At 39.1% G+C, this 25,922-nt stretch overlaps 1 protein-coding gene across 3 annotated transcripts in view; it reads left to right on the top strand.

Moving 5' to 3' along the window:
- The first annotated feature begins 3,993 nt into the window (after positions 1 to 3,993).
- MIOS (meiosis regulator for oocyte development) overlaps positions 3,994 to 25,922 on the top strand; it is a 42,108-nt gene continuing 20,179 nt past the window's right edge. Inside the window, exons 1-5 of one of the 3 annotated variants that reach the window (XM_082662421.1) lie at positions 3,994 to 4,175; positions 5,178 to 5,277; positions 10,394 to 11,735; positions 12,065 to 12,163; positions 24,788 to 25,042. In XM_082662421.1, the coding sequence (XP_082518547.1) occupies positions 10,442 to 11,735; positions 12,065 to 12,163; positions 24,788 to 25,042 (1,648 nt within the window). In that variant the 5' untranslated portion in view covers positions 3,994 to 4,175; positions 5,178 to 5,277; positions 10,394 to 10,441. Of the gene's footprint in view, positions 4,176 to 5,177; positions 5,278 to 10,390; positions 11,736 to 12,064; positions 12,164 to 24,787; positions 25,043 to 25,922 lie in introns of all 3 variants that reach the window. The other 2 variants (XM_082662422.1, XM_082662420.1) reach the window with 2 other exon arrangements.

The raw sequence follows: 25,922 nt of genomic DNA on the forward strand, positions 1-25,922 counted from the left end.
CTTTTTAAAGACCATTATTTTAAGATATCTCAAATCTTCTCATCCTCAACCTTTGTAAAAAGATTACCTAAGCCATATCACATGTTCACAGGGCCTTAATTTCCACTTGGTGCGTAAAGAGTAAAAGTTGCTCTCAGGTACAGACTGATTTTTTTCATGTGAAAATAAAGGGAGTTGGGGTTAGCCAGTCACAGACTCCATGGACTATTCCAATAGTTGCTGAATTGCTGCCGAGGGCAGCAGTAAATAAGAAGGAAATTAGCAATCTTCAACTGCTCTCCTTTATTGGTTTAAAACCACAACAGAAAATCCTATACTGGATCGCCACAACATTAATAAAGGAGCTTAAAAAGAAGAGCATCCTGTTAGGGTTACAGAAGTTTAAAAAACAAAACAAACATTAAGACTAGCAACTCCGGCAGCCATGACAAAAATGAATGTTTGATAAAGACAGCTAGTGTAACCTCAGACCAGTCTGTTAAATTCCCTGATACGCTTTAATCTTCCAACAAATACAATGTACTCTCCCACTTCGTAAATATTTTTGAATACATATTATGTAGTCGAGCGCTACAGGAAATCCAAAGTTCTATACTAAAAGTTTACTATCCACAAGGAAAATACTGTCTGCCATTTTCCGGACAGCAGGAAGGGAGAAGAATAAGTCGATGTCAGGCAGCTTCTCTTTTAAGGGACATTCTCCAGTTCTACTCACAAGGAACACGGTTTAGTGAAGAAGGAGAATCAGTTTCCAAGTAGAATGAGAAAAGTGTCACGTATTCCTATGGGGACTTTAGGGTGCAAGGAACTGAAAGCAATGTGAAAAGAGTAGACTTTCACAAAAGCTTAGATGGAAAACAAAGGGGAGAAAAAGATATTAGCTAGTGGGGAGTGTAGAGCAGAGAAAGATATTGCTTTAGGATTTATTCAACAAATTTTTGAGCATATGCTCTGTGCTATGCACTGTTTTAGGTCTTGGAGATTAAGTAGAGAATAAAGCAGACAGAGTCCCTGTCTATTAGGGAATAAGCTAAGCCACTATAACAAACAGGTCCGAACAAACAGTAATTTTTAAAAGAAGAGAGTTTATTTTCTCTTGTGTAATGGTCGAAACTTTGTGGCTGATCGAAGGGAGGAGGGAACCTCAGCTCCCCAAATTAGGCTGGGACTTAGACTAATGGAGCAGTTTTGCCTTCCTAAATACATGGCTTCCCTTTCCAGTCCATGTTTCTTTTTGCCATTTTCCAGAGAGCAAGAAGGGAGAAGAGGTAGTAGACAGCAAGCAGCTTCTCTTTTAAGGGACATGATCCAGTTCTACTCACATCTCAAAGGTCATAGTTTTTTTTTTTTAACTTTTTATTTTATATTGGAGTACAATTGATTAACAATGTTGTATTAGTTTCAGGTATACAGCAAAGTGATTCAGTTATTCATATACATTTATCTATTCTTTTTCAAATTCTTTTCCCATTTAGTTTGTTACATAATATTGAGCACAGTTCTCTGTGCTGTACAGTAGGTCCTAAATATAGCAGTGTGTACGTGTCAATCCCAACCTCCCTAACTATCCCTCCCCCTGGTAACCCCAAGTTCGTTCTCTAAGTCTGTGAGTCTTTTTCAATATAGCCACGCCTAGCTGAAAGGGAGGCCAAGGAATAGTCATTCCTAACTGGGTCACCGAATGCCTTGCTGACACTTGCGGGTGGAGGTTTAACAGAATGAAAACTGAGGATGTGGAGCATATATTCCAGAAGGGGATGACAACAATAGGCAAGTAAAGAGCAGTTTTAATGGAATGGTGGGCATGAAAGTCTGAGTCGACCCAATTCAGGAGAAGACAGGAGGATGTGGGATTAAAGAGAATGAGTATGGCTTTCTCCTTCAAGGAGAAAAGTGGGAGTGACTTGAATATATATTGAAGGTAAAGAACCAGTAGAAACGAGGAGGTTGAAGACACATGGAAGAGGAGAAAATTGATGGTGCTAGGTCCCAGGAGAAACAGCATATAGGGCCCCTCCTCTTTCTCTACGTCAGCTATAAGAAGGTAAAAATGGGAGTGAGTGAAGATGTGAGGGGAAGGAAAGAGAAAATAGTAGGAGACTCTGGGAATTCCTAACTAATAGTTTTAATTTCCTTTCTGAAGTAGGAAGCAAAGTCACCTCCTGAGTGTGAGATGTCTCCCTCAGCTTTGTATGGTAGGAGTGGAGAAGGAAGGGACTTGTATTGATCTGAGGTTGGGGATTTGGGGCCAGGACCAAAACTATTGAGAAGATTGGCAAGATAGTGTTTGAAGGGATGAATCCTATGGTATCTGCCCTCAGTACTCAGCACCTTCCTAAGCCTCCACTTCTCCAACAGCAGGAGTGAAAAGGAGCCTTAGACCTCCACAGGCAATACTCTCCCCAAACTCATCCTCTTACCCAAACTATCTGCCTTGAAAATCGTCAGGACTAAGCTCAGTATGCTGTTTATATCTATCACAAGCTCCAAATCACCCACCTTTAACTGTGAACAGACAAGCACAGATTGCTGGACAACTGAAGAACGTTTCTATGAGATTTGTAACACCTGTGGCAGCCCCATTCACTCAATTACGGGAGCCAGAAACCTAGAATCCTCTTTCTCCCTGACTCACTTAATCAATCATCAAGCTCTGTTCATCTCAACGTCTAAATATTCCCCAGGCCACACACTTCTCTCCATCCCCACTCTCCAGACCACTGGTAGTCTGGGTTACCATCATCTCTCATTTGGATACTTACCTTATCCCATAAAAATTGATTACACCATTCTCCTGGTTAAAAACCTTCAATGACTGCACCAGTGCCTTTAGGAAAAGTCCATACAGACTCACTAACCTGATTTCCAAATGCCTTTCTAATACATCATCTCAATCTGTCTCCACTTCCTTTGTTCACTCGTCCATACTCCACTGTTTCCGCACTGCTATATGCTCTTCTTCTCTTTGGAAGAGAAGGCTCTTCTCTTCCAAATCCCTCCGACCTGTTTGCTTTCCCAGCTATCTCATCTTCATCCTTGTCTCAGCCTAGCAGTCAAGGAAGTATTCCTGACACACACACCCCAAACACTAAAGGGGCTCCCCTCCTGCCGAAGCGCTGTTTTAGCCCTAACTAGGCAGCCCTCTAATTGCCTGTTTCCTGCCAGGACCATGTCTTTTTTGCTCACTCCAGTGTCCCCAGCATTACAGCAAGTGCACAACAGGCACTCGAGACGTGTTTGTGGAATGAGTAAATGAGTGAATAAATCGTGAACCAAATACCCTGGACTTTCTACTACATAGATGGCCCACAAGTAAATTTTTTTTTTTTTTTTTTTTCGGTACGCGGGCCTCTCACTGTTGTGGCCTCTCCCGTTGCGGAGCACAGGCTCCGGACGCGCAGGCTCAGCGACCATGGCGCACGGGCCCAGCCGCTCCGCGGCATGTGGGATCTTCCCGGTCTGGGGCATGAACCCGTGTCCTCTGCATCGGCAGGCGGACTCTCAACCACTGCGCCACCAGGGAAGCCACACAAATAAATTTTTAATGGAAATTTATTTTTTAATATTTATTTATTTCGCTGTGAGGGTCTTAGTTGCTGCACAAGGCATCTTCGTTGGGGCGTGCAGGATCTTAGATGCCACACGCTGGATGTAGTTCCCTGACCGGCAATTCAACCCAGGCCCTCTACATTGGGAGCAGAGTCTTAACCACTGGACCACCAGGGAAGTACCTGAATGGAAATTTAAACCAATTAAATGAGCTAAAGCATCCAAATCCCTTAAAATTGATAACCCAGCTCTGAGAGGAGTCCGGCTCCACGTGACCAGAATCCCGCCTGGGGACTCAGGGGGCGGGACCTGAGGAGATGGACCAGGGCGCTTCGACAGCAGGCGGGGCCTGCGGGGCCTCTGGGGCCGTGGCCCCGCCCCAGGGCGGTGCGACTCCGCGGGCGAGCGAGGGGCGGGGCTAGTAGCGGGGAACTCCCCTTCCCAGGCCCAGGCAAGTCGGTGCGTCTGCGAGGCGCGGTGGTCGGGTAGTGGACCCTGGTCCTGTGGCCCCGGTTACTGACCGCGTCGTGCGGCCGCCATCTTGCCGGCGTGTGGACCACCCCCGTCGGGAGGGGCTGCGACTAGGCCGGAAGCGGCAGTACGAGGCAGCGCTGCCTGCCAGGTCGGTGAGTGCGGGCCGGGCCGCGTCTCCGCACTCGGGACCGGGAGGCCCGAGTCGAGGGCTCGGAAGCTCCAGGACGGCCGCTAGGCGCCCGGACAAGCCCAGTTGAAAAGCCCAGGCGGGTGCGGACCCTGGGGCCTCCTTGGAGCCGAGGCGCGGGGAGTCGCGTTCAGCGCTGCGGGATAACCGCGCCGGGCGTCAGGCCGGGCCTGAGAGCTGCGAGCGGCCCGCGGGCTCGGGGACCTCCTTCGGGGTGCTGGGTCCGCGCTGCAGCCTCCAGCGCTGCCGGGTTGTCTAGAACCGCGTCCTGCCCTTGGACGCGAAGCTCAGCCAGGTGTCTGGAGTGTGGGAGTCGCCCTTAGATTTCTGCATTACCCGGCAGAGTAGCCAGCCTTGCTCTAGTTGTACTCTAAATAAATACTTCTTAAAGGGCCTGTCACCCGCGTAGCTCTGTCCTCTGCATGTACGAGTAATGAAAATTCCGTAAGAGGATAAAGCTGCTCACAGGAGCCACGAGCATTCCTAAATGACTTAGCAAATGACTGCCTTTGCAGCCTTTTGTTTAACGATATTTTAAGGGAAATTTGGAGATATATAGAGCATCTCCTTGAAGATGGTGATGGTAGAAATTTCTTGAAACTGCTACTGTTGTTATTTGTCATGGTAAGACAAGTAGAAAAGACAACAACATAAAAGGATGATTGGATACCTTGTACACTTAGTATTATATAGATCTTCACTGTCCAGTAGCCACACAGGATTGAGATGTGCTGAAAGTGTAAAATACATATTGTATTTCCAAGACTTGGTACCACAAAAAAAGAGAGAAAAAGGTAAATTTCTCATTAATAATTTTACATTGATTACATGTTGAAAGGATAATATTTTTGATATTTAGGTTAAATAATATATATTGCTAAATTAGATTGATTTCTTTTTATTCTTTTCAATGTGGCCATTAGAAAATTTTAAGTTATATGGCTTACACTATGTTTCTGTTGGACAGTGCTGTTATAGATGTTCTGGTGAGGAACACAGAATCATCATCATGGCTTTCCTTTGCTCAGAAACCATTGATGGGAAGTGAGTGCTTGTTATAGTTGAAGGTGAGCATCTAAATATAAGCTGTAATTATGGCAAATCCTACCCCTTTTACCCCCAATTTTTCAGTGTCTCCAGCATTTGAAAACATTAATTGCCAGAGCTGTTTAAGGGAATCGTAGTGATACTGACGCATTTGTTGATGCATAGAACTCATTTAATTTGATTGTCACAATTCTGTGAGAAGGAGATAGGGTGGGTTCTATCTCCATTTTATAGTCTTGGAGTATTAAGGGGCTTGTTAGGGTCTAGCTAGTAGTGGCTGGAGGTCTTCTGACTCCAGGCTCACTTTTCTTTGCTCTCCACCATATTCCTAGTGGTGTTTGTTCAGGAGCCTTGATCCATCTATACTGTGTTGGATTGTAAAGAAATACAGTTAACTTGAGCAACACAGGTTTGAACTGCATGGGTCTACTTATATGTGGATTTTTTTCAATGGTAAATACCACAGTACTACACAATCCACAGTTGGTTGAATCTGAGGATGCAGAACCACAGATAAGGAGAAGCCACTTATACAGAGGGCCAACTATAAGTTACATGTGGACTGCGTTGGAGGGTCTGCGGCCTAACCCCTGAGTTGTTCAAGGGTCAGCTGTACGTTTCTTAAGAGGGTGCTTATAGATGTACCTCTGTATTCAGGGCCAGCTTCATGGTGTGTGAGCCGTGCAGTCACACAAGGCCCATCTTTAGAAGGCCTGGCACTTGGTTTAATGCTCTGCTGTCACAGTATTGAAATTCTTAATAAGTTTTGAAGAAGGGGGCCCTGCAAATGATGTAGCTGATCCTTTCTCTGTGCAGTAATCTAGGATGGGAGTAGGGTGGTGTTGGAAAAGAATCAAAACATCTGGTTTTCTCTTTACTCCTATGTGAATTATGCAGGGTTTACTAGCCTCTTTCTAACTCTCAAGTTCTGTGATTCTGTATGAGTTACTGTAGTCAGATTTTGTGGATGGTAATATAAATATGTGCATAATATCAGAAGAAATACGGATGATTCTTCGTTGAGAGTCTTGTAAATCAAATAGTTTTTAAAATTATAGTAACACTTTTTTTTTTTAAGATGGATTTTTCCATGTGGCACCCAGTTTTTTTTTAAACCATGGATCATTTGTGTAAAGAGTACAGTTGTAGGAAGGAAGCCTATGTAAAAAGTGTGCTTATTTTAGCATTTGTCTTTCAGTGAGATAGGAAGATGGGCCAGATCTAAGGATACCTCCAGTTAAGAGGTTTCCTCTGTTTGCAAGGGCATGAGTATGAATAAAGCCTTACTTGGCAGCATCTGTTCCTTCTTTTTGTTGTGTTAGCTACTTCCTGTTACACAAGGTGCTTCTTTTCCTTCTCATTGTTAAATTTTTAAATTCTCTTTAAGACTGGACATAACTTCAGCACTAGAATGCAGGTTTTATTAGTGTATTAGTTCACTTGGGCTACCATAACAAAATACCATAGACTGGATGGCTTAAACGACAGAAACTTATTTTCTCACAGTTCTGGAGGCTGGAAGTCTGAGATCAGGGTGCCACTATGGTCTGGTTCTGGTGGTAGCTATCTTCCTAGCTTGCAGACAGCCTCCTTCTCACTGTGTACTCACATGGGGAGAGGGCTCTGGTATCTCTGTATTTTAAGGGCACCAGTTCTGTCAGATCAGGACTTCACCCTTATGACCTCATTTAACCTTAACCTTAATTACCTCCTTAAAGACTCTATCTCCAAGACAGTCACGTGGAGTCATGATTAACACTTCAACATACGAATTTTGGGGGGTCACAGTTCATTCCATAGCAACCGGGGACCTTATTTGTCCCTGTTTACCTCTGTGTGCCCAGCATTTAGAACAGTGTCTAGAACATAGAAGATGCCCCCAAATGCTTATAGAATAAACGAAAGTCAGTGTATGAGAGTGATCCTCTCAGGGTTGCTCACTGTGGGCCCTTACCCATTATTGGCACCAGTTATGACAGTGGGCACTTTGCTGTTGGCTTGAGCCAACCCCTACTGGAAAGGGCAGTGGGCGTAAGCATGGGGAGATTAGTGAAATTTGGAGAAAGCAGTGTGAGAGGTGTCAGAGGGAGCATTTAACAAATGCATTCATTTAACAAGTAATTACTAAGTATCTACTAAGTGCCCAGCACTGTGCTGGGTACTAGAGGTTCAAATGGAGAGCAAAAAGGATACTTCACCTGCTCTTAGGGAGTTTATAATCTAGTAGGAGAGATGGCGAGGGTGATTTATTTTTTTGTTGTTTATTTTTAAAATTTTATTTATTTTATTTTTGGCTGTGTTGGGTCTTTGTTGCCGCACACGGGCTTCCTCTAGTTGCGGTGAGCAGGGGCTACTCTTCGTTGCGGTGCGTGGGCTTCTCATTGCGGTGGCTTCTCTAGTTGCGGAGCACGGGCTCTAGGCACGCGGGCTTCAGTAGTTGTGGCTCGCAGGCTCTAGAGCATAGGCTCAGTAGTTGTGGCGCACAGGCTTAGTTGCTCCGTAGTATGTGGGATCTTCCCGGACCAGGGATCAAACCCGTGTCCCCTACATTGGCAGGCGGATTCTTATCCACTGCGCCACCAGGGAAGCCCAAGAGGGTGATTTAAAGGGAAGGAATATTCTCCATTGAGAGTATATATCTAAGTAACCTGATTTAGATTGGGGAGGGGATAGAGTGTGGTTGAAGTCAAGGTTGAGCAGGTTTTAACATGGCCGAGAAGGGAGGGAAGAAAGCTCCAACCAGAGGGAATGGCATTTGCAAAGGTGTGATGGGTGGAGGATTACATTCTAGGCAATGAAAAGGACAGTATAGCTAGAACACAGTTAGCAGGGAGGAGAACAGGGTGCATTGAGGCTGGATCATTTAGGATTTTGTAGGTTTTGTCGAAGAATGAGAACTCTATGCTAACAGCAGTTGGAAACCATGAGAGGGTTTTAAGCAGGAGTTTGATAACCTGGATAAGTTTGTATTTTAAAAAGATCACTTTGATTTCATAAAGGCCAGAGTGGGAAGATGAATAAAAGAACTGCTGAACCAGCACCACAGGCCAGACATGTTGTCTACCTTAATTTTTTATGGAGTCAGTCTGCAGAACTGTGAGACTCTGCAGCCTGAGTGGAAGAAAGAAGACAGTTGAGCTTGTCGGGGAAGGCAAAAGTGGCAAGGAAATGAAGAAATTGAGGGTGCTAGTAAGAATATAATTGAAATGATTGATCTTGGGCTTCAGAACTATTAAGGAAGGAAATAAGGCGGTGTGAGAATTCTTAGAGGCTTTTCCCAGTCATCTAAATTTTATGAGTCTATTGAAATTCTAGACTAATAATTCCTGACTGAAACTTTTACAAGATCAAAACATATGTCTGAGCTGAATTTATTTAGAATATCTTTATTAGGAGTCTGTGCCAGGCTCTGCATCTGGTACAGGGTATAGAGAGATGAATGAACCATAACTTCACTCTTTAAGAACTGACAGCATGGATGTACAGATACCAGTTGCCATGAGGATTATGAGTGTCTTTGTTCTTTTTTTTTTTTTATAAATTTATTTTATTTATTTATTTTTGGCTGTGTTGGGTCTCCGTTGCTGGGGGCGGGCTTTCTCTAGTTGCAGCGAGCAGGGGCTACTCTCCATTGTGGTGCACGGGCTTCTCATTGCGGTGGCTTCTCTTGTTGTGGAGCACGGGCTCTAGGCACGCAGGCTTCAGTAGTTGTGGCACGTGGGCTCAGTAGTTGTGGCTCACGGGCTCTAGAGCTCAGGCCCAGTAGTTGTGGCACACGGGCTTAGTTGCTCCGCGGCATGTGGGATCTTCCTGGACCAGGGCTCGAACCCGTGTCCCCTGCATTGGCAGGCGGATTCTTAACCACTGCGCCACCAAGGAAGCCCTCTTTGTTCATTTTTAATCCAGACTGTTACCTCTAGCCAGACTTGCTTAAAAACAGAAATTTACATTTTTGTAAGTAGCTTTTATTATTAAACTACCATTTTTAGCATAACTATTTTTAGTGCTTATGTGCTTAAACTACTACTAGCATATTAATCTTTTCAAAATTCCTGTTTCAAATACCTATTCGAAGTTTATAGAATTGAAAACTGAAAGAGCCTCTAATGCTCACTTAATTCAGTTTCCCAAAGTGCAGTGTGTCCTACTGGTCATAAACAGGATGATTTTAGGTAACACAATCAAGCATTTTTAATAGTTATATATTTATTTAAGTATGTTAGAAAAAAATATATTTAGCATATTGTACCCATGACTCATGGACCTTATGATGAAATTAAAATTGATTTTCAGATTTTAAAAATGAGTCAGTTTAAATAAAAATATTAAATAATGGCACAGGTGGTACATGAATAACTGAAATTTGGGAAACGTTAGTCTAAACCAGTTCTTACGTTGTACAGATGAGAAAATAAAAGGACCCCCAAACACAAAGGCCTTTTTGAGGTATACAGCTAGCATGTGTCAGAGCTAGGAGTTGAACTGGACTCCGCTCAATACATTCCTGCTTCTTATCGTTGAAATTTGAGGAAGAAACTAGTGGCTTTGTACTTTAAATCTGCATTGGTCATTTTGGTGGCCTCATGTGGCCATTTATATTAAAATTAATTAAAATCAAAATTTAAAATTTGCACTGCCATATTTCTCGTGCTCAGTAGCCGCATGTGGCTAGTAGCTACCATATTGGACAGTACAGACACAGAACATTTCTATCATTGCAGAAGGTTCTGTTGGATAGTGCTGCTTTAAACTTGTTGCTTAGGTATGTGATTCATAACCCTTTAAAGTTTTGTCCCCTTCAGATGGATGATACTTATTAATTTGCTCACCACACTGAAGTTATTTCAACCCTGAGGTTAAATTGAAGGTACTAGTAATAGTGCAATTAAGATAATTGATCATGGGAAATAAAGCCAGAATGGAGTTCTCAGATTCCTACCAGCTCATCTTATTGGAGGAAGTTCTTCTTTTCCCCTTTTATTAATAAATATTGTCTTGAATTCATAGCAGTAAGAAGAAATATAAATATATTGAAAAACAGAGTATCTGTGTAGAAAATTTCCTGACTTTCTGAATAGTTGATTCAGCTTAGAATTGTATATTGTTAACATTTTAAAACTTTTTATTTTTAAGCAGATTTTCATTGAATGGACCTAACTGCGCTCTTTGAGATCATCAGTAAGCATGAGTGGTACCAAACCTGATATATTGTGGGCACCACACCAGGTTGATAGATTTGTTGTATGTGACTCAGAACTTAGCCTTTATCACGTGGAATCTACTGTGAATTCAGAATTCAAAGCTGGATCTCTACGTTTATCTGAAGACTCTGCAGCTACGTTACTCTCAATAAATTCAGAAACACCCTATATGAAATGTGTTGCCTGGTATCTCAATTATGATCCTGAATGTCTCCTAGCAGTTGGACAAGCAAATGGTAGAGTTGTACTTACAAGTCTTGGTCAAGATCATAACTCAAAGTTCAAAGATTTGATAGGAAAAGAGTTTGTTCCAAAACATGCACGACAATGCAATACTCTTGCATGGAATCCATTGGATAGTAACTGGCTTGCTGCTGGTCTAGATAAACATAGAGCTGACTTTTCAGTGCTGATTTGGGACATCTGCAGCAAATACACGCCTGATATAGTTCCCATGGAGAAAGTAAGACTTTCGGCAGGTGAAACTGAAACAACATTATTAGTAACAAAACCACTTTATGAATTAGGACAGAATGATGCTTGTCTCTCTCTTTGTTGGCTTCCACGAGACCAGAAACTTCTCCTTGCTGGTATGCATCGTAACCTAGCCATTTTTGATCTTCGGAATACAAGCCAAAAGATGTTTGTGAATACAAAAGCTGTTCAGGGCGTGACAGTAGACCCATACTTCCATGATCGTGTTGCTTCCTTTTATGAAGGTCAGGTTGCAATATGGGATCTTAGGAAATTTGAGAAGCCAGTTTTGACTTTGACTGAGCAACCAAAGCCCTTAACAAAAGTAGCATGGTGTCCAACTAGGACTGGTCTGCTTGCCACTTTAACAAGGGATAGTAATATTATTAGATTATATGATATGCAGCACACACCCACGCCCATTGGAGATGAAACTGAACCCACAATAATTGAAAGAAGTGTGCAACCTTGTGACAATTACATTGCCTCCTTTGCTTGGCATCCAACAAGTCAAAATCGAATGATAGTTGTAACTCCCAACCGAACAATGTCTGACTTCACTGTTTTTGAAAGAATCTCTCTTGCCTGGAGCCCAATTACATCTTTAATGTGGGCTTGTGGTCGTCATTTATATGAATGTGCGGAAGAAGAAAATGATAATTCTTTAGAAAAAGATATAGCAACGAAGATGCGCCTTCGGGCTTTATCAAGGTACGGACTTGATACAGAACAGGTGTGGAGAAACCATATTTTAGCGGGAAATGAAGATCCACAGCTCAAGTCACTCTGGTATACTCTGCACTATATCCTTTGCATTGTGAGTTTTGTAAGATGACTTTGGTAGAAATGTTCTTGAAATTTGCCAAAAGGTCAGTCTGTAAATACCGTGCTGAATGTTTTATGTGCAAATGCAAGACTTAATACTAAAATTCCAAAGTAAAATTGTTTAAAACTGTTGAAATACTGCTTTGCAGATTGTGTAGGAGGGAGAAAAATATATCTCTACAATAGAGTAGAACCAACCACCTTCTTGCACTGATGCCTATTATGAATTGGTTCCAAATCAAAATAAATTTAGCTTTGAAATATTTTATTATGCGTCATTACTAGTATTTCCTATGCATTTAAATACTTATGAAGCAGTATACAGAAGATATGGATCAGAAATCTCCAGGCAACAAAGGATCATTGGTTTATTCAGGAATTAAATCAATTGTAAAATCATCTTTGGGTAAGAAAGTTCTGTTTTATTTTCTGCAATATGTTTATAATTTTTGTACTCTTATTTTCCCCCCAAATTTAGTTATCTCAGGATAGTATACATAAATATTCTTTTTTTGTTGTGTTGTTTTTGACTAGATATTTTTAGTGAATTGTTGCGTTAAATGCATAATTGTTCTTATATTTAAAATTCTTTTTGGAAGGAGTCTTGGTTCTTTGAAGTGATTGACTTTCTAAATTTATTCATTAATTTATTCACTATTAGTGGTTTTGAAGACCCACTTTGAAAGGTATTACATTAGAGGATTTATAGGATCCTGGTTGTTCGTTCAGATTTTATCACAGTATTTGCTTTTATAAAAACTAAATTAAAATTTTTCCAACTGAAGGAGACCCCTTTTTATTTTGCTGCCTAAACCCTCTCACTTAGCTACCCAGTGGTAAGTACTGTATAACTATGACATGAGGTATGGCCTTACCTGAGGTGTCTTACCTGAAATAGTCTTTATTTTTTAATTGCTGTAGTTTCAGTTTCCTTTTTTCCTTTCTTTTTTTTTAAATTAATTTTTATTGGAATATAGGTGCTTTACAATATTGTGTTACTTTCTGCTGTACAGCAAAGTGAATCAGTTATACATACACATATATCCACTCTTTTTTAGATTTCCTTCCCATTTAGGTCACCACAGAGCATTGATTAGAGTTCACTGTGGTATACAGTAGGTTCTCATTAGTTATCTGTTTTATATATAGTAGTGTATATATGTCAATCCCAACTCCCAATTCATCCACTCCCCAACCCTGCTTCCCCCATTGGTAACTATAAGCTTGTTTTCTACATCTGTGACTCTATTTCTCCTTTGCGAATAAGTTCATTTTTCTGGATTCCACGTATAAGCAGTATTATATGATATTTGTCTTTCTCTTTCTGACTTCACTCTGTATGACAATCTCTGGGTCCATCCATGTCGCTGCAAATGGCATTATTTTGTTCCTTTTTATGGCTGAGTAATATTCCATTGCATGCATATATATATATATATATATATATATATATATATATATATATATACACCACATTTTCTTTATCCATTCGTCTGTTGATTGACATTTAGGTTGCTTCCATGTCCTGGGTATTGTAAATAGTGCTGCAATGAACATTGCGGTGCATGCATCCTTTCAAATTATGGTTTTCTCTGGATATATGGCCAGGAGTGGGGTTGGTGGGTCATATGGTAGCTCTATTTTTAGTTTGGTTTTTTTTGCGGTACGTGGGCCTCTCACTGATGTGGCCTCTCCCGTTGGGGAGCACAGGTTCCAGATGCGCAGGCCCAGTGGCCATGGCTCACGGGCACAGCCGCTCCGTGACATGTGGGACCCTCCCGGACCAGGGCACGAACTCGTGTCCCCTGCATCAGCAGGCGGACTCTTCAACCACTGTGCCACCAGGGAAGCCCTATTTTTAGTTTTTTAAAGAACATGCATACTGTTCTCCATAGTGGCTGTTTCAATTTACATTCTCACCAACAGTGTGGAAGGGTTCCCTTTTCTCCACACCCTCTCCATCATTTATGGTTTGTAGATTTTTGATTATAGTCATTCTGACTGGTGTGAGGTGATACCTCACTGTAGTTTTGATTTGCATTTCTCTAATAATTAGTGATGTTGAGCAACTTTTCATGTGTTTTTTGGCCATCTGTATGTGAAGTAGTCTTTGATGATTGAATGATGCATGAATTAATGTAAGATTGAAATTAATAAACTATTTAAGAGTAAAATAAAGATGACAGAAGAGCCAAACTTACTGTTTTTTCACTGACTTCTTTAAACAGTTGTTCTTATTGTCTTTATTGGGATTGAATTGTGGGTTATATTATAGTTATCTTCCCAACCTAGGATTTGGTATCTAGTTTTTGATAGCAGTCAAATTTGGGCCCAACTCAAGCTGCTAGAAAAGCAGTTTACATTATTTAGTCAAAGAGTGGCAGTAGAAGTAATAAATCTAACTTTTTTTTAATAGGACTTTCATAAATACTCTACAAAAAAATACAAAATAAAATGCTGTTTTTTAATAAGAGTACATTAAACATTTCAATTAAATGGTTATATTATTTTGATTTTTTTAAAGGACTTCTAAATTACTGTGGTTCACATTGAAGATTCAGTAGACTACTTATATCATCTATTTCATTTTGGTGTTCTCTCATTAGCTCTTGACCCAAAAAAGTAAGTTTTATTATAAATAATAAAATGAAAGAGTTTAATTAGAGACTTCCATTTTTATTAATAAAAGTAAAAGGACAGTTATGTATTACCCCCATAAATAGTATTTACAGCTATATAGTAGGTCCGACCACATTGCATTCTCAATATTCTGCGGTTTATTTTTTCTGCTGTACCTTTTTTTTTTTTTTAATCCCCGCCCCACCTGCCACATGCCCCCCTTGGTGTCTATACGTTTGTTCTCTACATCTGTGTGTCTGTTTCTGCCTTGCAAACCAGTTCATCTGTACCATTTTTCTAGATTCCCCATATATGCGTTAACATGCGATATTTGTTTTTCTCTTTCTGACTTACTTCACTTGTATCACAGTCTCTATGTCCATCCACATCTCTACAAATGACCCAATTTCCTTCCTTTTTATGGCTGAGTAATATTCCATTGTATGTATGTACCACATCTTCTTTATCCATTTGTCTGTCAGTGGGCATTTAGGTTGCTTCCATGACCTGGCTATTGTAAATAGTGTTGCAATAAACACTGAGGTGCATGTGTCTTTTTGAATTATGGTTTTCTCTGGGTATATGCCCAGTAGTGGGATTGCTGGGTCATATGGTAATTCTATTTTTAGTTTTTTGAGGAACCTCCATACTGTTCTCCATAGTGGCTATATCAATTTACATTCCCACCAACAGTGCAAGAGGATTCCCTTTTCCTCACACCCTCTCCAACATTTGTTGTTTGTAGATTTTCTGATGGTGCCCATTCTAACTGGTGTGAGGTGATACCTCATTGTAGTTTTGATTTGCATTTCTCTAATAATTAGTGATGTTGAGCAGCTTTTCATGTGCCTCTTGGCCATCTCTGTGTCATCTTTGGAGAAATGTCTCCTGCCCATTTAGGTCTTCTTCCCATCTTTTGATTGGGGTGAGCTGCATGAGCTGTTTATATATTTTGGAGTTTAATCCTTTGTCCACTGATTTGTTTGCAGATATTTTCTCCCACTCTGAGGGTTGCCTTTTCATCTTGTTTATGGTTTCCTTTGCTGTGCAAAAGCTTTTAAGTTTCATTAGGTCCCATTTGTTTATTTTTGTTTTTATTTCCATTACTCTAGGAGGTGGGTCAAAAATCTTGATGTGATTTATGTCAAAGAGTGTTCTTCCTATGCTTTCCTGTAAGAGTTTTATAGTGTCTGGTCTTACATTTAGGTCTTTAATCCATTTTGAGTTTATTTTTGTATATGGTGTTAGGGAGTATTCTAATTTCATTCTTTTACATATGGCTGTCCAGTTTTCCCAGCACCACTTATTGAAGAGACTGTCTTTTCTCCTTTCTTCCTTTGTCATAGATTAGTTGACCATAGATGCGTGGGTTTATCTCTGGAATTTCTATCCTGTTCCATGGATCTATGTTTCTGTTTTTGTGCTAGTACCATATTGTCTTGATTACTGTAACTTTGTAGTAGAGTCTGAAGTCAGGAAGTCTGATTCCTCAGCTCTGTTTTTTTTTTTCTTCAAGGTTGCTTTGGCTATTCAGGCATCTTTTGTGTCTCCATACAAATTTTAAGATTTCTTGTTCTAGGTTTGTAAAAAATGCCATTGGTAATTTGATAGGGATTGCATTGAATCTGTAGATTGCTTTGGGTAGTATAGTCATTTTCACAATATTGATTCTTCCCATCCAAGAACATGGCATATGTCTCCATTTGTTTGTGTCATCTTTGATTTCTTTCATCAGTGTCTTATAGTTTTCTGACTACAGGTCTTTTACCTCCTTAGGTAGGTTTATTCCTAGGTATTTTATTCTTTTTGTTGCAATGGTGAATGGGTTTGTTTCCTTAATTTCTCTTTCTGAGTTTTTGTTGTTAGTGTATAGGAATGAAAGTGATTTCTGTGAATTAATTTTGTATCCTGCACCTTTACCAAATTCATTGATTAGCTCTAGTAGTCTTCTGGTGGCATCTTTAGGATTATCTGTGTATAGTATCATGTCATCTGGAAACAGTGACAGTTTTACTTCTTTTCCAATTTGTATTTCTTTTATTTCTTTCTCTTCTCTGATTGCCGTGGCTAGGACTTCCAAAACTGTTGAATAATAGTGGCGAGAGTGGACATCATTGTCTTGTTCCTGATCTTAGAGGAAATGCTTTCAGTTTTTCACCTTTGAGAATGATGTTTGCTGTGGGTTTGTCATATATGGCCTTAATTATGTTGAGGTAAGTTCCCTCTATGCCCACTTTCTGGAGGGTTTTTATCATAAATGGGTGTTGAATTTTGTCAAAAGGTTTTTTTGCATCTATTGAGATGATCATATGGTTTTTATTCTTCAATTTGTTAACATGGTGTATCACACTGATTGATTTGCATATATTGAAGAATTCTTGCATCCCTGGGATAAATCCCACTTGATCATGGTGTATGATCCTTTTAATGTGTTGTTGGATTCTGTTTGCTAGTATTTTCTTGAGGATTTTTGCATCTATATTCGTCAGTGATATTGGTCTGTAATTTTCTGTTTTTGTGATATCTTTGTCTGGTTTTGGTATCAGGGTGATGATGGCCTCGTAGAATGAGTTTGGGAGTGTTCCTTCCTCTGCAATTTTTTGGAAGAGTTTGAGAAGGATGGATATTAGCTCTTCTTTAAATGTTTGATAGAATTCACCTGTGAAGCCATCTGGTCCTGGACTTCTGTTTGTTGGAAGATTTTTAATCACAGTTTCAATTTCAGTGCTTGTGATTGGTCTGTTCATATTTTCTACTTCTTCCTGGATAAGTCTTGGAAAGTTATAACTTTCTAAGAATTTGTCCATTTCTTCCAGGTTGTCCATTTTATTGGCATAGTGTTGCTTGTAGTAGTCTCTTAGGATGCTTTGTATTTCTGTGGTGTCCGTTGTAACTTCTCCTTTTTCATTTCTAATTTTATTGATTTGAGTCCTCTCCCTCTTTTTCTTGATGAGTCTGGCTAAAGGTTTATCAATTTTGTTTATCTTCTCAAAGAACCAGCTTTTAGTTTTATTGATCTTTGCTCTTGTTTTCTTTGTTTCTGTTTCATTTATTTCTGCTCTGATCGTTATGATTTCTTTCCTTCTACTAACTTTGGGTTTTGTTTGTTCTTTCTCTAGTTCTTTTAAGTGTAAGGTTGGATTGTTTATTTGAGATTTTTCTTGTTTCTTGAGGTAGGATTGTATAGCTATAAACTTCCCTCTTAGAACTGCTTTTGCTGCATCCCATAGGTTTTGGTTCATCGTGTTTTCATTGTCATTTGTCTCTAGGTATTTTCTGATTTCCTCTATGATTTCTTCAGTGATCTCTTGGTTATTTAGTAATCTGTTGTTTAGCCTCAGTGTGTTTGTGTTTTTTATGTTTTTTCCCTTTAATTTATTTATAATCTCATAGCGTTGTAGTCAGAAAAGATGCTTGATATGATTTCAGTTTTCTTAAATTTACTGAGGCTTGCTTTGTTACCCAAGATGTGATCTGTCCTGGAGAATGTTCTGTGTGCACTTGAGAAGAAAGTGTAATCGGCTGTTTTCAGATGGAATGTCCTATAGATATCAGTTAAATCTCTCTGCTCTATTGTGTCATTTAAAGCTTGTGTTTCCTTATTAATTTTGTGTCTGGATGATCTATCAGTTGGTGTAAGTGAAGTGTTAAAGTCCCCCACTATTATTGTGTTACTGTCGATTTCTTCTTTTATAGCTGTTAACAATTGCCTTTTGTATTGAGATGCTCCTATGTTGGGTGCATATATATTTATAATTGTTATATCTTCTTGGATTGATCCCTTGATCATTATGTAGTGTCCCTACTTGCCTCTTGTAACATTCTGTATTTTAAAATCTATTTTATCTTATATGAGTATTGCTACTCCAGCTTTCTTTTGATTTCCATTTGCATGGAATATCTTTTTCCATTCCCTCACTTTCAGTCTGTATGTGTCCCTAGGTCTGAAGTGGGTCTCTTGTCGGTAGCATATAGACAGGACTTGTTTTTGTATCCATTCAGCAAGCCTGTGTCTTTTGGTTGGAGCTTTTTTTTTTTTTTTTTTGGCAGTACACGGGCCTCTCACTGTTGTGGGCTCTCCTGTTGCGGAGCATAGGCTCTGGACGCGCAGGCTCAGCAGCCATGGCTCACAGGCCCAGCCGCTCCACAGCATGTGGGATCTTCCCGGACCGGGGCGCGAACCCGTGTCCCCTGCATTGGCAGGCAGACTCTCAACCACTGCGCCACCAGGGAAGCCCTAGTTGGAGCATTTAATCCTTTCATATTTAAGGTAATTTTCTATATGTGTGTTCCTATGACCATTTTCTTAATTGTTTTGGGTTTGTTTTTGTAGGTCCTTTTCTTCTCTTGTGTTTCCCTCTTAGAGAAGTTCCTTTAGCATCTACTGTAGAGCTGGTTTGGTGGTGCTGAATTCTCTTAGCTTTTGCTTATCTGTAAAGCTTTGATTTCTCTGTCGAATCTGAATGAGATCCTTGCTGGGTAGAGTAATCTTGGTTGTAGGTTCTTCCTTTTCATCACTTTAAATATATTGTGCCACTCCCTTCTGGCTCATAGAGTTTCTGCTGAGAAATCAGCTGTTAACTTTATTGGAGTCCCCTTGTATGTTATTTGTTAGTTTTCCCTTGTTGTTTTTAATAATTTTTCTTTGTCTTTAATTTTTGTTGTTTGATTACTATGGGTCTTGGAGTGTTTCTCCTTGGGTTTATCCTGCCTGTAACTCTCTGCACTTCCTGGACTTGGGTGCCTATTTCCTTTCCCATGTTTGGGAAGTTTTTGACTACAGTCTCTTCAAATATTTTCTTGGGTCCTTTCTCTCTCTTGTCTCCTTCTGGGACCCCTATAATGCAAATGTTGGTGCATTCAATGTTGTCCCAGAGGTCTCTTGGGCTGTCTTCATTTGTTTTCTTTCTTTTTTCTTTATTCTGTTCCATGGCAGTAATTTCCACCATTCTGTCTTCCAGTTCAGTTGTCTGTTCTTTTGCTTTAGTTATTCTGCTATTGTTTCCTTCTAGTGTATTTTTCATTTCAGTTATTGTATTGTTCATCTTTGTTTGTTCTTTTAAACATTTCTTGCATCTTCTCGATGTTTGTCTCCATTCTTTTTCCAAGATCCTGGGTCATCTTCACTATCATTATTCTGAATTATTTTTCTGGAAGGTTGCCTGTCTCCACTTTATTTAGTTGTTTTTCTGGGGTTTTATCTTTTTCCTTTATCTGGTACATAGTCCTCTGCCTTTTTATTTTGTCTGTCTTTCTGTGAATATGGTTTTCATTCCACAGGCTGAAGGATTGTAGTTCTTCTTGCTTCTTCTGTCTGCCTTCTGTGGATGAGGCTATCTAAGAGGCTTGTGCAAGCTTCCTGATGGGAGGGACTGATCTAGCTGTACTTTGATATATTTCAGGGAAAAGCCAATACACTACCTCTGAGGAAAAGCAAGGGGGGAAAATGGAATATCTTTATATGTTTCTGGTGCAGTAGAGACAAACTGAGTATCTTGTCTTGAGTCAAGAGTAGTCTTTACCCAAACTAAAAAAGACTACTGTTGGAAAGATTATCTCATTGATAGACTTTTGGCTTTTTGTTTGGTTTGGTTTAGATATTTTGTTTCTGCAACCCAAAAAGTAAAAAGTAGGGAAATGACTGTCAAAGTTGGCAGTCCTAAGTTCCAGTCTTTTCTCTGGCCATACTTCTTTTCTAATTGTATCTCTAATAATTCAACACATAGTAAGTCAACACATTGAGCCATCTTGCCCACCATTACCTAATGCACAAGTTTATTAGAGCTAAATTTTAACTTTGGTGACAGGTAATATATAGTGAGTGCTTACTATAAATTAGACATCATACTAGTTGCTTTCTCCATGTTACTTTAATTCTTACAACTGTAATATGAGGTAAATTTATTCATTCATTCGGCAGGTATTCATTACATGCTCACTATATGCCAAGAATTCTCCTAGGAACTGGAGACATAACTGTAAACAAGATAGCTAAGTCTCTTCACTCATGGAGACTATACAAGATAGATGTCATTTCTGCTCTTGGGGAGTTTACATTCTACAGTTGACCCTTAAACAAGGAGAGGGGGTAGTTAGGGTTACTGATCCCTTTTACCCCACTCAAAAATCTGTGTACTTGTATTTCTGCCTGAAAAACAAAGAAATTGATAAATGACTCATTCAAGGACAGGAAGCTGAAACAGTTTGGTAGAATCAGGACTCAAACCCTCGTTCTTTTGTTTCCACGTATTGTGATCTTTAATCGAACACTAACTTTTCCCCACATTTAGAGATCTATAAAATAAAAACACAGGTACTGTCTTTGTTGAAAACTGTGTATAAGTGGACCCATGCAGTTCAAACCCATGTTGTTCAAGGGTCAAGTATACTTCAGAATATGGACAAGTAAATAGTTATAATATGAGGAAGAACAGACAATTAAGTATAGAAGAATTCATAATCTGGTTTTAGGAATTAGTGTTGGTTTCCTGCAAGAGGTAAAGGCAAAGACAGGGTTCAGACAGGGAGCAGCATATGCAGTGATCCCAGAGGAAAGGGAGCATAGCACATTCAGTATTGCAGGAACAGAGTGTGAGAGAGGACGCGAAGAGAGAATTGAGGCAGTGGGGTAACCAGGACTTAGAAATCATGGTGAGGGTTTAGGGAAATTTGTGTTTTAGAGCTGTCACTCTGTGTGTGGAATGGATTGGAGGGGATCAAGATCGATAGCAGGGACCTCAGAAGCCACAGTTATCAGGCAAGATATGATGGTGTTCTTACGAAGGTAAGTGGCAGAAGAGCTAGAGAAATGTGGATAGAGAGTGGGACAGAATTTAATTAATCGGATTCAGGGGATGGAGGGGAAGGAAAAATGAAAGCATGCTAAGACAACTGGGATAATACTAATAGCAGTTAATTAGATAGGAATAACATAGGTAGAATGCATTTGAAAATAAGAAAAGAGTTTATTTTGGGATAAATTGAATATAGCTAGATAGAGATGTCCAATGGGCAGGAAATGTAGGGTGAAGAAAGAGGTCATCCATTTTAATTAATTCTTTCAAGAAATTTGACTGTATGAAGGAGGATAAAAAGATATACAGTGATAGCAGCAGGTGAATCTGGAGTCATGGGAGGGCTTTTGTGTTGTTTTTGTTTTTAACATGGAATTGATTAAAGTGTGTTTAAATGCTGATGAGAGGAAACCTTAGAAAGAGGTTGGAAGATGCAGAGTAAAGAGGCTGAAAAGCAGAATTCCTAGGAAGGGATCCAAAGCACAGGTGAAAGATTGGCTTTACACACAGGAGGATGTACACCTACTCCACAGTAGGGAGAGGGGAAAGGTATGCAGGTTGTTTAATGTTCAGTGATCAGACACTGACAGGTTTTCCACTTGATGGCTCCTACTTTCTCAACATAGTAGGTTTGCTTGTTGAGAAGAGCAGGGAGGCTGTGGAGAGGAGATACAGAGAAGAGGAGAGAGAGTTGTCTTGAGAAATGGGAGGACTGTGGGGCAATGTTGCTTTAGCAGAAGAAAGAATAAAAGACAATGGGCCAGGAGAGTTAAGAATACTGGAAAGAGAATAGTTCATTCGTTGGTCCTTGGGATCTAACTTGGTTAGGGAGGAAAATGACAGAAGACTAATAAGTAAAGATATGAGTGGTCAAGAGATTGTGAGGTTGAGATTGTGAGCTGGAAGGCTATGAGGTTGTGGTTAGAAAGTGGCTCTTTTGGAGAAGAAATAATTTGAAGTGTGTCTGTGATAGGAGTGGGTAGAATCTTGGAGGTGTAGGCCAGTGGAGATAAGGCTAGTTTTTTGGAAGGGCCAAGTGTTGAAATCGATCAGGAAGAAGAGAATGCATGCTCTGAGGGAATGCCTTGTACGTCTTGTGGAGCAGGGTCACAGTGTTGTCAATAGGTATAATTCCTTCTTTTAAGGTGGCAGAAAATTATATAATGTTGGTCAGCTTTCCATCCAACATGATGAAAATATTTTTCATACTTAAATGGTAAACTGATCTAGAAAGCATGTCTGTTAAGAAGAATTACTTTTAACGGGCAGAATTGCTGGGATTTAGGTTTTTAAGAACAAAAATGTTCTTATAAACACTGGATAAAATTACTGCTTTGTTATTATATAGATGTAAAAATGCAACAAACTTATAACTACAGGTAGCATAGTGTTTGCTTGATGTAGTATTTGAAACAAAAAAATATTTTAAATGTTTTTTAATGTTTAAGTGAACTTGTTTCACTTGTTTCCCTCACAACCATCATAAAACATTGATTTTATTATTTATATATAGAGTAGTCTCAAATTTTGGGGATACAGTCTTGTCACTTTAGTATTACATAATGTGTATAAATAGATTTAAATTAATCATATTTAAAAATTTATGCATACTAAAAATCATAATATGACTGTACTTAAAAACCCACAGTAATATCACATTGCTTATTTGATAACCTGAATTTCTTGTAGCATAGTTATTAAGCAGTGGGAAGGTCTCTGAGCAGCCAAAATAATGTGACACAGTATCCATGCACTTGCAGGATACTTTTGCACCTCTTAGCACTGAACTCTTTGGATTCATACACACTGATCTCTATTCCATGACGCAATTTCTAGAAAATAAAAACTCTAAGAGACTAGAAATTATTAAGCTGTGAGGAATTGTTTAACAAATAAATTGCTTTTTGTTCACCTGCTTAAATTTTTACCGTTAATTAAATAATATCATCAGTACTGAATCCAAAATTTATACAGGAGATAAGAAAGTAAATACCTTATAGTACATCTGCAGCTTGTTCTACATGAAATTTAATGACTACATACTATTTAAACAGTTTAAATTTGTTATTCAGAATAAAAAGTCTTCTTTAATTTTTAACGTGTTTTATTAACTTTATCATTTAATTCTAAGTTTTCTCAGAGTTCTTAAAATCTCACTTTCATAAACTATAAGTGATTTTGTCTTTACTGACTTCCCTCATGGTTGCATATAGAGCAGCACGGTTCCTCTTTTTGATGTGCAGGTATTCTCTTTATTTTTTCTTTTTTTTGTCTGCCTTGGGTCTTCGTTGCTGTGCGTGGGCTTTCTCTAGTTGCAGTGAGTGGGGCCTACTCTTTGTTGCAGTGTTCGGGTTTCTTATTGTGATGGCTTCTCTTGTTGCGGAGCACGGGCTCTAGGTATGCGGGCTTCAGTAACTGTGGCTCGTGGGGTCTAGAGCGCAGGCTCAGTAGTTGTGGCGCACGGGCTTAGTTGCTCTGTGGCATGTGGGATCTTTCCGGACCATGGAGTGAACCCGTGTCCCCTGCATTGGCAGGCAGATTCTAAACCACTGCGCCACCAGGGAAGTCCCTACAAATGTATAATTACTGTATTATATGTAACTGTATAAATGTAGGATGCTGTAAATTACAAGTGTAAATTACTACTAATAAAAGACATTTGTAATGTTGGACATTCTTGCTTCCTAATTCAGTTTATTCTGAAAATCCTTTTCGTTAAAATAAGAACAGATAATTGACAATTTTGATGGTAAAACTTTCTAGAACTTTTAAGAATTTGAGTTGCAATTAATAGAGTCCTTAAGTTTCATCTTTCTTTTACCTTAATTTGGCACCAAGTATCATCTTACGTGAAATTATCCTCCCGTTAGGATCAGCTGCCTTGATTGCAATCTAAGTAATGTTACAAGAATTATTTAAATTCCTTGTGAAAAGAAAATGAGGCCCTAAAGTCTCCTGGTTTAGTAAGGGGGGAGAACCTTCAAATAATTCCTGTTGTATTTTAGCTTAGTACTTAACATTTCAAAGTACTTTGATGTTTTTGATCTCATTTTTTTCATATAGATGTATATATTCATACATAGAGTGGCAGAAGCGGGAGGGAGAGAGTGTGAGTATCGAATCTCAAACACTGGGGATACCTTTCAAATAAAAAAAGAAAAGATGCCAGCCCTTTTGGAGCGTATGTTCTAGTAAGAGCTTATGTTCTAGTAGGAGAAGAGATAAGACTGAAAATAAATTAAATAAAATATGGGAGCTTATGTTAGTGCTAAAGGACATAGAGGAACCAATGGTTAGTTAGATAATACAGGTGGCACCCTATTTTAGATTAGGTGGTCAGGGAGGCTGCTCTGAAGCAGTGACTCACATAGCCACCCATCAAGCATTGACTGTTAGTCCCACAGCTCTTTCTGGTAACTCGGGGAAGTTTGTACTTAGCAACATGTAAAATGTGTTTTGTTTGTGGCATGTTTTATACTTATGCTATCATGAAATTGTGGCTGAGAAGCTGAATATTTAAAATCTAATGTTGAAATAGTCCTATGTAAAACTGACTTATTTTCCAAACACATTTCAAAAACTAATAAACAATAATATAAAGATGTTTTTCTTTTTAGGAATGGTAGAAAGCAGCAGACATAATTGGAGTGGGTTGGATAAGCAAACTGATACTCAGAATTTAAATGAAGAGAGAATCTTAGCTTTACAGCTTTGTGGGTGGATAAAGAAAGGAACGGATGTCGACGTGGGGCCATTTTTGAACTCCCTTGTACAAGAAGGGGAATGGGAGAGAGCTGCCGCTGTGGCATTGTTCAACTTGGATATTCGACGAGCAATCCAGATCCTGAATGAAGGGGCATCTTCAGAAAAAGGTATTGGGTTATATAATAAGATATTTGCCGTTCATAGAATCCTTGAAAGAAAAGATGCTGATAATTGTTAAAACTCTAATCAATATTTTTGGTAAATTTTTTTGAAAGAGAAATTAGCACAGAACTGTGTCTATTAAAGTAAATGTTTAGTCCATCCCTTTTGTTTATTGAAAAAGGAAATGTCTTAATTGTCTTCTTAATATTATAAGGAATACTCAAGTGTGTTCATTTCAGTGTTCTTTCCTTGAAGATAGTTCACATACATTTAAAAAATGTATTTTCTTGGAGATTAGGACTACTTTAGTTTGCAGGCATTTTTATGGCAAACATTTGAGTGTATTTTAGTTTATGCTTTATTTTTTGTATGGTTTTTGGTTGACTTTTAGGAAACTGAATGACACTTTTAGTTAGACTAACATAGATTCTTATAAAAATCATACTTTGATATGCAAAAGTGTTTCTACTTGAGTCTGCTGATTTGAACATAGTTTCCATTTAATATTTTTTTGAAAAAGAAGAAACAAAGATATGTGATAAAGTTTTCACCCTGACATTTTGCAAGAGAAAACTCAGAGAAATAAATCTTAATCCAGGAATTCAGTTTTTTTCTTATTGGGAATATTTCACTTCAAGATGTATATATACCTATCAGTTTTTAATACACCCGGCCGAATTATTTATGAGTATTCAGAATACTTAATTTTTATTTGCTGGTCCATTTTGAAGCTACTACAGTTCTGTGGTACCATAGGAAAAACACCTGAAATTAACTGTAATATATTTACTTGCAGTCTAAAAGTTGAAAAAGCTAATGTTTTGCCCAGATTGCCCTCTTTTCCTTTAGTTTTGCTCTAGTATAAGTCTTCCCCATTTGAGAGTG

This window comes from Grampus griseus (assembly GCF_964374135.1).
Source record: "Grampus griseus genome assembly, chromosome: 9".
NCBI lineage: Eukaryota > Metazoa > Chordata > Mammalia > Artiodactyla > Delphinidae > Grampus > Grampus griseus.